Source organism: Nerophis lumbriciformis, linkage group LG28 (assembly GCF_033978685.3).
Source record: "Nerophis lumbriciformis linkage group LG28, RoL_Nlum_v2.1, whole genome shotgun sequence".
Lineage (NCBI taxonomy): Eukaryota > Metazoa > Chordata > Actinopteri > Syngnathiformes > Syngnathidae > Nerophis > Nerophis lumbriciformis.
Genome location: NC_084575.2, coordinates 2,512,689 through 2,523,248, shown reverse-complemented (window position 1 = coordinate 2,523,248; position 10,560 = coordinate 2,512,689). Strand labels below are relative to the sequence as shown.

At 40.5% G+C, this 10,560-nt stretch overlaps 1 protein-coding gene across 1 annotated transcript; it reads right to left on the bottom strand.

Moving 5' to 3' along the window:
- Positions 1 to 7,899: 7,899 nt before the first annotated feature.
- LOC133570810 (uncharacterized) lies at positions 7,900 to 9,345 on the bottom strand. Its single transcript, XM_061923528.2, has one exon. The coding sequence runs from the start codon at positions 9,306 to 9,308 to the stop codon at positions 8,016 to 8,018; it is 1,293 nt and encodes a 430-aa protein (XP_061779512.1). The 5' UTR covers positions 9,309 to 9,345; the 3' UTR covers positions 7,900 to 8,015.
- Positions 9,346 to 10,560: the final 1,215 nt, after the last annotated feature.

Sequence of the window (10,560 nt, the reverse complement as noted above, 5' to 3'; positions counted from 1 at the left end):
CAAACAAAAATGTCTATCTTACAAAAGGTGTGCATAATTATATTGTACAAGTAGTATGACGGCTGGCACCACCATGGTGGAGACTTGTTTTGGAGACAGCAAGCCTGTGAAGGGGCACACTGAACCATAACATCATAATCACTTCTTAAATGTTAGCAGAAGTACAAAGTGATGTGTTAGTACACAATTAAAAACATTAGTAAGAATGGATAATAAATATAAACTGTTGTGTGGATGTTGTTTTCCAGGATGTGTAACTAGGAAACATATTTACATGTTTGCTATTGAAGTAATTGAAAAGTAACTAAAAGTGATTTGGGGTTTGTTTGATTGTCATTTAGTTGAAATCAAAACAAAAAAAAAGTATAGTCAGATGTTAATGAAACTGTCAGGACATGTCAGAAATGGGATAAGGAACAAGTGATTAGATTTTGATGTTGATCCTGATCATCATTTTTGGATTCTGCCTTCTTTTGAGGGATTCTTTACTACTGGGAGATTTGGCCTGGTGGAGGTCTGCGCAACACTTTTCTATTTTACTGCTGCTGTTCTCACCAGCACACTTGTGTTTGTTATGTTGGTACTCATGAGAGAATCTTTCATCACACACACTGCAACTCAACACTTTTTCTCCCGTGTGTCTTCTCATGTGACTTTTCAAATCTCGACTTTGTGCAAAACTTGAACCACACACTGAACAGGAAAAAGTTTTTTCTCCAGTGTGTATTCTCATGTGTCATTTCAGATGACATTGGTATTTAAAGGTTTTGTCACAGTCAGAACATTTGAAGTGAGTGTTGTCAGTGTGACATGTCTTATCATCTTTAGAGTCTTCATCATCAGTGTCAGGAGAGTGTGACGTTGTGTCCTCACTATCTGATAGTGGAGCTAAGATCTTGTCTGCTTGTGATCCTCCACAGTGGTCTCCATCAGCTTCTGTTGTCATGTGTTGTGTTGAGCTGCTGCTTGGAGGCTCCGCCTCTCTCTTCTCCTCACTTTCACCTTTGACCTCATCATCTTCACTCTTCACAGGGACACCAGTCACTGGGAACTCCACCAGTCCTTCAATATGATCTCCCTCCTGACTGATGCTGTGTTCCTCCTCTTCCTCTTTAATGTGGGGGGTCAGTGAGTCTTCCTCTTCCTTTTTACAGGGAAGGGTCTGTGTCAAAGAGGAAAAGGAGAAGCCAGAGGGTCCGTGGTGCCTGGTCTTCCTCTGTGGTGGATCCTCCTTCAACATCCAGAAGTTGTTCTTCACAGACGTATGTAGGACACAAAATGACAAACATGCTTGAAAAATGTCCAGATTTTCTCGGTCTGCAGGTGTACCTAATGTTGTGGCCCAGCAGCGACTGCAGCACAAATTTCATATTTCATTCATTCGCAACTCCTCCAACACGAACATTATTGTTTTTGCACTTTTGGCTTCTTATTAAATAACTTTTTCAAATACATTCAATCTTGCACGTGGAAACTTTAAGTGTGGGCTTTAGTTGATATAACACTCCCGTCAGGGGGTGCATTCTACGCCGGGGGTGCATTATCCGGCACAACACCTGGAACCTGACGCTACAAGGTGTATGTGTGTGTGTAAGGGGGTTTGGCGGGGTTTGGAGGTAGCGGGGGTGTATATTGTAGCGTCCCGGAAGAGTTAGTGCTGCATGGGATTCTGGGTATTTGTTCTGTTGTGTTTATGTTGTGTTACTGTGCGGATGTTCTCCCGAAATGTGTTCGTCATTCTTGTTTGGTGTGGATTCACAGTGTGGCGTATATTTCTAACAATGTTAAAGTTGCTATACAGCCACTCTGTGTAAACTGTATCGCTGTTGATGAAGTATGCTTTGCATTTACATGTGTGTGCGTACTGAAGCCGCTCACATCTTGTGACTGCGCGGGCACGTTGTTCGAAGGGATGCAAAGCGGATGTGACATCAGCTCGTAAAGGACGTTAAAAGCAGTGCCTGCAAGGCACGCCCCCAAGACTGTGGAATACGAGATATAATGACTGATGAACACCTTTGTTCGATAATGAGGGTTGCCTCAGCTCAAAGCCTGATCCCCGACATTAATGAACTAGCATCCAAGAAAAGATGCCAGGTATCTGGCTTTGGCACATCAGATTGGATCAGTGTGTTGCAAACTGAGCAGTTTAAAGTCCTGAATGGTTGGTTTATTCATTATTTTACTGGTATTTTCAAATGTATTAGCCTGTGGAAAAAGTTAATGTATATATGTACCTCAGACGGCTGCAAATAGAAAAGAGGCATTCAATTTTTATTTAAATTGTATTTGATATGCCATTGATATTTTTTAATTATTATTATTATTATTTGAAACTGGATTTTGCATGTCACTATAAAGTTATATAAGCCTTGCTTGTTCAATATTTAATGCAAAACTTGTTTGGGTCCCTATTAAAAGGTTAATTTGTTCAACCTTGGCCCGCGGCTTTGTTCACTTTTACATTTTGGCCCACTCTGTATTTGAGTTTGACACCCTTGGTTTACATGTACTTAAAATAACAAGTTAGTATATGAATTGGCCTGAAAACAAACACACTGCTGTTTACAACATTATTCACAGGAAAAGAAAACCACTTTTTACAAGGGGTGGGCAAAATGGCCTAAAATCTATATTGCCATAAATTCCCTTTTGCCCGAGTGCAGCTGGGATAGGCTCCAGCGCCCCCTGTGATTGTATTGTCAGTTACTGATGTATAAAGTTGGAAAAATATGAGGTTGTTTACAATGTAAATCTGTATTCTGTATTGTTGTCTCTGCTATGGCGCCATCTTGTGGTCAAGTTTGCTCACTGCGAGTGATGTGGGTTGAAAGTGTATTTCCTTTTGCTTCGTGCCTTGAACCCCAAGTATGGTTACGTCATTTATCTCGCCAAGCAACGTTTGTAAGTGTAACCGGGGATTTCCACTGGATGTGAAATGGCGGCGCCACAGCGACAGACTCGTTCCGTTTTTTGTTTTGAAGTCAACATGTCAGTTTCCACCGCCTGACTTCTATATTTAGTGGTCGACATAACAAGGCGGTTCAATTGAGCTAAAATCTGCTCGTGTGGGACAAGAAGTCATGCATAAACACAAAATAAATGATCCAGTTTACTTTCAAAGTAGAATATTCTGTTTAAGGTGGATGGCATTCTACACTTTGAAAATACCTAATGGACATGAAGTCCACTTGTCAAAAGGTTTTCAGACCTAATTTTACCTTCTTGACACAAATAGACGAAGACATGCTGATTCTAAAAGGCCCAAAATGAAAGAATCATACAACAGGCATATCCCCCGGCAGCCATATGGGGGTATGTGTCAAATACCAGCTGATATGAGGACTTGAATAAAAATCATTCTCCTACAGTTTCAAAGCAATGTGTACATTAAAATTCAGCGTTGTATTAAAATGACTAGTTCCATCTCCAACATGAACACTAACACTACTAACACTACTGTACACAGGAAAACGTGTGGAGGAGAATTGCAAGTAGCCGAAACAAAGATTGAAAATGACTGACAAAAGGCTCAATTTGTTCATGTACCGTATTTTTCAGACTATAAAGCGCACTTAAAATACTTTCATTTTCTCAAAACTCGACAGTGCGCCTTATAGCCCGGTGCGCCTAATGTACGGCATAATTCTGGTTGTGCTTACCGACCTCGAAGCAATTTTATTTAGTGCAAGGTGTAATGATAAGGGTGACCAGTAGATGGTAGTCACACATAAGAGATACCTGTAAACTGCAATATGACGCCATTAAACAACAAAACGTTTTAAGTTCCATTGAAAATAAAGAACATTACACACACAAAAATCTGTCAAAATGTTTTAGTAGGACTTTAAAAGCCGCACGGCTTGATGGATTGTCGGACCATTATGGCTACCGTAGTCAGAGATACAAGTATTACTATGGTGTGTGTATAAGGACCACAAAATGGCACCCATTAGCAGACATATTATCTGGCGTTTTGTTTCGCAATATTATGCAAAACCAACTTTTCTTACCTTCTGGTACCTGCTGATGTGTATTTGGGATCTGCAGAAGTCCTGAAAATGTGCGCACGTCCGTGCCGATGCCATAAGCTTCTTCTTTTTCCTTATCTTCTTGTTATGGGACATTCACCCTCTGCTGTTGCCATTTCTAATACAAAGTAGTGTAAATGATAAATGGGTTGTACTTGTATAGCGCTTTTCTACCTTCAAGGTACTCAAAGCGCTTTGACACTACTTCCACATTTACCCATTCACACACACATTCACACACTGATGGAGGGAGCTGCCATGCAAGGCGCTAACCAGCACCCATCAGGAGCAAGGGTGAAGTGTCTTGCTCAGGACACAACGGACATGACGAGGTTGGTACTAGGTGGGGATTGAACCAGGGACCCTCGGGTCGCGCACGGCCATTCTTCCACTGCGCCACGCCGTCCCTCCCTGTAAAATGATGTCAGTAAAGCTCTAAAACATACCGGTGTAGTGAGTTTACATTATTCACCCAAGGAACTTTAGTTATTAGAGACTTCCGGTCGGACGCTTTTTCACGGGACACATTTCCAATGTTGTTGTTGCACTAGTGAGCCACGGATGAGGAGATGCTGCTCCGTTATTGATTGAAGTAAAAACTAAATGTCATTAAAACAGTTAACTCCATCTTTTGACACTTCTTCCACCCCCGTCCTTGCATGCTACACCGCTACAACAAAGATGACGGGGAGAAGACGCTGTCGAAGGTGAGCCACGTAAATAAGACCGCCCCCAAAATGACGCACCCGGAAGCGACTGTCAGAAAGTGTAGGTATATATGTATTTACATATTTTTGCTCATTAGCGCATTAATTTCAAAAACACATCACAACGTTCGTTTTTTTTTAACAAGATTACTGAATATTACACACTACAGAATTCATGAGAGCCAACAAACAAACAAAAAACATCACCTACTGTACAAAGTCTGCTGTGACTATGACACAGACTGATATAATCTCGTTATATTCCCATTTAGATAAACAGTGATTCATAATCGTCGCACAGAAGAGAGGGGTGAAACCAAGCATCTTTTTGTGTCGTTCGCCACTGCCGGGTCTAAATTGGCTGTCAAACGGTACCAACTTGTCAAAGTACATCTTCATCCTTCTACTATCCAGGTGAGAGGCATAATTCATGATCTGGAATAATCTTTCACCAGCACCGAGGCGAGGAAGGAGCTCACCAGCCGGTGATGTCAACATAGACACACAAGCTATAAATAGTTTGTCTGCGTTAGCACTTACAATAACAATATCATTAATACTTGGTTGGTATTCAAGCCACGAAATGCAAATGGAGTATTGTTGGCACTTTTTGGATGGTTATAGAGGACCTCTCATTGGCTCCATTGCATGTGGACTTTTTTTTTTACAAACCCCGTTTCCATATGATTTGGGAAATTGTTAGATATAAATATGAAGGGAATACAATGATTTGCAAATCATTTTCAACCCATATTCAGTTGAATATGCTACAAAGACAACATATTTGATGTTCAAACTGATAAACTTTTTTTTGTTTTTTTTGCAAATAATCATTAACTTTAGAATTTGATGCCAGCAACACGTGACAAAGAAGTTGGGAAAGGTGGCAATAAATACTGATAAAGTTGAGGAATGCTCATCAAACACTTATTTGGAACATCCCACAGGTGTGCAGGCTAATTGGGAACAGGTGGGTGCCATGATTGGGTATAAAAACAAATTCCCAAAAAATGCTCAGTCTTTCACAAGAAAGGATGGGGCGAGGTACACCCCTTTGTCCACAACTGCGTGAGCAAATAGTTAAAGTTAAAGAACAACGTTTCTCAAAGTGCAATTGAAAGAAATTTAGGGATTTCCACATCTACAGTCCACAATATGATCGAAAGGTTCAGAGAATCTGAAGAAATCACTGCACGTAAGCGACATGGCCGGAAACCAACATTGAATGACCGTGACCTTCGATCCCTCAGACGGCACTGTATCAAAAACCGACATCAATCTCTAAAGGATATCACCACATGGGCTCAGGAACACTTCAAAAAACCACTGTCACTAAATACAGTTGGTCGCTACATCTGTAAGTGCAAGTTAAAGCTCTACTATGCAAAGCCAAAGCCATTTATCAACAACATCCAGAAACGCCGCCGGCTTCTCTGGGCCCGAGATCATCTAAGATGGACTCATGCAAAATGGAAAAGTGTTCTGTGGTCTGACGGGTCCACATTTCAAATTGTTTTTGGAAATATTTGACATCGTGTCATCCGGACCAAAGGGGAAGCGAACCACCCAGACTGTTATCAACGCAAAGTTCAAAAGCCAGCATCTGTGATGGTATGGGGGTGCATTAGTGTCCAAGACATGGGTAACTTACACATCTGTGAAGGCACCATTAATGCTGAAAGGTACATACAGGTTTTGGAACAACATATGCTGCCATCTAAGCGCCGTCTTTTTCATGGACGCTCCTGCTTATTTCAGCAAGACAATGCCAAGCCACATTCAGCACGTGTTACAACAGCATGGCTTCGTAAAAAAAGAGTGCGGGTACTTTCCTGGCCCGCCTGCAGTCCAGACCTGTCTCCCATCAAAAATGTGTGGCGCATTATGAAGCGTAAAATATGACAGCGGAGACCCCGGACTGTTGAACGACTGAAGCTCTACATAAAACAACAGGAAACAATTACACTTTCAAAGCTTCAACAATTAGTTTCCTCAGTTCCCAATTGTTTATTGACTGTTGTTAAAAGAAAAGGTGATGTAACACAGTGGTGAACATGCCCTTTCCTAACTACTTTGGCATGTGTTGCAGCCATGAAATTCTAAGTTAATTATTTGCAAAAAAAAATAAAAAATGTATGAGTTTGAACATCAAATATGTTGTCTTTGTAGTGCATTCAACTAAATATGGGTTGAAAAGGATTTGCAAATCATTGTATTCCGTTTATATTTACATCTAACACAATTTCCCAACTTATATGGAAACGGGGTTTGTAGATTTATGAGTTAGAATGTGATTTAAAAAAATAGATATATCCATCGTCAGGTCTTTTATAATGATTGTGAACAACAGAAAACATTCCCCCAAAAAGGAGCAGTTCCCCTCTAAATTGCAATGATTAGATTTAAGACTTGAAGTGTATGAGTATGAAGCGATGAAGCTTAATTGGATGAGTCTTCTAAGACAAAGTGAACAGTCCAGTTGTGATGGATTGAATGCCCTGAGAATAAAATGATATGTGCTTACTTGGACTGTGATGAAGCTGTGAGGACTCAGGTGCTTTGTCTTCATGCTCTTCAGTCTTCACAGAGACAACAGTCAGTGGAAACTTGCTGACATCATCCTCCTCCTGCCCTACAACACACTCTCCCTCCTGAGTGATCCACACTTCCTCCTCTTTCTCTTTAATGTGTGTGTGTGCGTGTGGGGGGGCTGTGGATCCTTCCCCTTCCTCTTTAATGTGAGGGGGCTGCTGGATGTCTGTAGGGTAAATAAGTAAATAAGATAAAGAGAGAATATACTGTAAATAGCGACCGAGCATTTTTTGGGAAGTTATTTTTATACCCAAGTGAAGTGAAGTGAATTATATTTATGTAGTACTTCCATATTTTAAACTATCTAATCTATAAATGAATGAATGAATGAAATAAGTTTATTTCGGTCATATAATCAACCATCAACCATTAACCATTGTGTGTGACCAGTTTAAGAGTACAGACTATACATTTATAAAAATCATACACAGTTACACACAAAAGGAAAAGAAAAGAAAAGAAAAAGCATGACCGAAAAAAGAATAGGCTGAAGCCAAAGCTTATATTTGGCTATCCTAAACCTTCACTGAAAATAAGATTACCTGGAACATGAACGTTAATAAAAAATGTAGGAGAATATTAACAAGATAGTTACACAAACAACAATGTCACACATGTTATATGTGCTGATGTTGTTAGAAAGTCAACATTAAAGTCTTGACAGTTTATTTCAAATCCTGCATCTTCATTTGCTGCTGCTTTTCTCACCAGCACACTTGTGTTTCTTACACTGGTAATTAGAAGACAATCTTTCACCACACACACTGCAACTCAACACTTTCTCTCCTGGGTGTGTTCTCATGTGTTTTTTCAAATGTTGACTTTGTGTAAAACCTTTACCACAAGTTGAACAGGAAAAGGGTTTTTCTCCAGTGTGTATTCTCATGTGTACTTTCAAATACTGACTTTTTGTAAAACCTTTACCACAGGTTGAACAGGAAAATGTTTTTTCACCAGTGTGTCCTCTCATGTGTCTTTTCAAATGTCTTTGTGTAAAACATTTACCACAGATTGAACAGGAAGAAGGTTTTTCACCAGTGTGTGTTCTCATGTGTACTTTCAAATATTGACTTTGTGTAAAACCTTTACTACAGATTGAACAGATACAAGGTTTTTCACCAGTGTGTGTTCTCTTGTGTCTTTTCACACTGTGACTTTGTGTAAAACCTTTACCACAAGTTGAACAGGAAAAAGGTTTTTCACCAGTGTGTATTCTCATGTGTACTTTCAAATATTGACTTTGTGTAAAACCTTTACCACAAGTTGAACAGGAAAAGGGTTTTTCACTAGTGTGTGTTCTCATGTGTCCTTTCAAATGTTGACTTTGTGTAAAACCTTTACCACAGGTTGAACAGGAAAAGGGTTTTTCACCAGTGTGTATTCTCATGTGCATTTTCAAAGATCGCCTTTGTGTAAAACCTTTACCACAGATTGAACAAGAAAAAGGTTTTTCACCAGTGTGTGTTCTTGTGTGTGTTTTCAGATCACTATGGTACTTAAAGGTTTTGTGACAGTGAGAACATGTGAAGTGAGTGTTGTCAGTGTGACATGTTGCATCATCTTTAGAGTCTTCATCATCAGTGTCAGGAGAGTGTGACGTTGTGTCCTCACTATCTGATAGTGGAGCTAAGATCTTGTCTGCTTGTGATCCTCCACAGTGGTCTCCATCAGCTTCTGTTGTCATGTGTTGTGTTGAGCTGCTGCTTGGAGGCTCCGCCTCTCTCTTCTCCTCACTTTCACCTTTGACCTCATCATCTTCACTCTTCACAGGGACACCAGTCACTGGGAACTCCACCAGTCCTTCAATATGATCTCCTTCCTGACTGATGCTGTGTTCCTCCTCTTCCTCTTTAATGTGGGGGGTCAGTGAGTCTTCCTCTTCCTTTTTACAGGGAAGGGTCTGTGTCAAAGAGGAAAAGGAGACGCCAGAGGGTCCGTGGTGCATGGTCTTCCTCTTTGGTGGATCCTCCTTCAACATCCTGAAGCTACTCTCCTGTTTTTCAGGCAGAAGTTGTTCTTCACAGACGTCTGCAGGACACAAAATGACAAACATGCTTGACAAATGTCCAGATTTGCTCAGTCACATGAGGCATTCAGTAAGTTCACATGTACTTAAAATAACAAGTTAATGTACGAATCGGCCTGAAAACAAACCCACTGCTGTTTACAACATCATTCACAGGAAAAGAAGACCACTTTTTACGAGGGGTGGGCAATAAGGCCTAAAATCTGTATTGCCATAAATTCCCTTATGCCTGAGGTATGATGTATAAAGTTGGAGAAAAGATTAGGTTGTTTACATTGTAAATCTGTATTCCGTATTGTTAGCTCTGCTATGGCGCTATCTTGTGGTCGAGTTCGCTCACTGCGAGTGCAGTGGGTTGAAAGTGCATTTCCTTTTGCTACGTGCCATAAACCCCAAGTATGGTTTCTTCATTTATCCCGCCAAGCAACGTTTGTAAGTGTAACAGGGGATTTCCACTGGATGTGGAACGGCGGCGCCACGGCGACAGACTCGTTCCGTTTTTTGTTTTCAAGTCAATGTGTCAGTTTCCACCGCCTGGCTTCTATATTTAGTGGTCGACACAACAAGGCGGTTCAATTGAGCTAAAATCTGCTCGTGTGGGACAAGAAGTCATGCATAAACACAAAATAAATGATCCAGTTTACTTTCAAAGTAGAATATTCTGTCTAAGGCGGATGGTATTCTACACTTTGAAAAGACCTAAAGGACATGAAGTCCACTTGTCAAAGGTTTTCAGACCTAATTTCACCTCCTTAACACAAATGGACGAAGACATGCTGATTCCAAAAGGCCCAAGATTAAAGAATCATATAATAGGCATATCCCGGTCAGCTATATGGGGGCCTGTACTTCAGCGCTATATTAAAATGACCATCTCTAACATTAAAGTGAGTGTCGCCAACTCTAGGAAAATGTGTAGAGGAGAATTGCAAGTAGCCGAACCAAAGGTTGTGAATAACTTACTTTGTTCATGTAAGTCTGCTGTGGAATTAACATGCTCAGGTGCTGAGAGCCATGCACAAAGTGAGACCTCTTAGTCCAGTTTAAAATCCAGAGACCAAGAAGGAAACACACGGACAAAGCAATGTATTGATGACGGCAACAATTAAGTTATTAGGTTCATTTTCATTTATATCGGTCCCGGCCTACGATTACATGAATATTTTAATGCCTCTGGACATCGTATTTAATGATGTTTAATACC

Coding starts and splice junctions, on each gene's coding strand:
- LOC133570810 (XM_061923528.2), bottom strand. CDS start 9,308: ATGTTGAAGGAGGATCCACCAAAGAGGAAGACCATGCACCACGGACCC.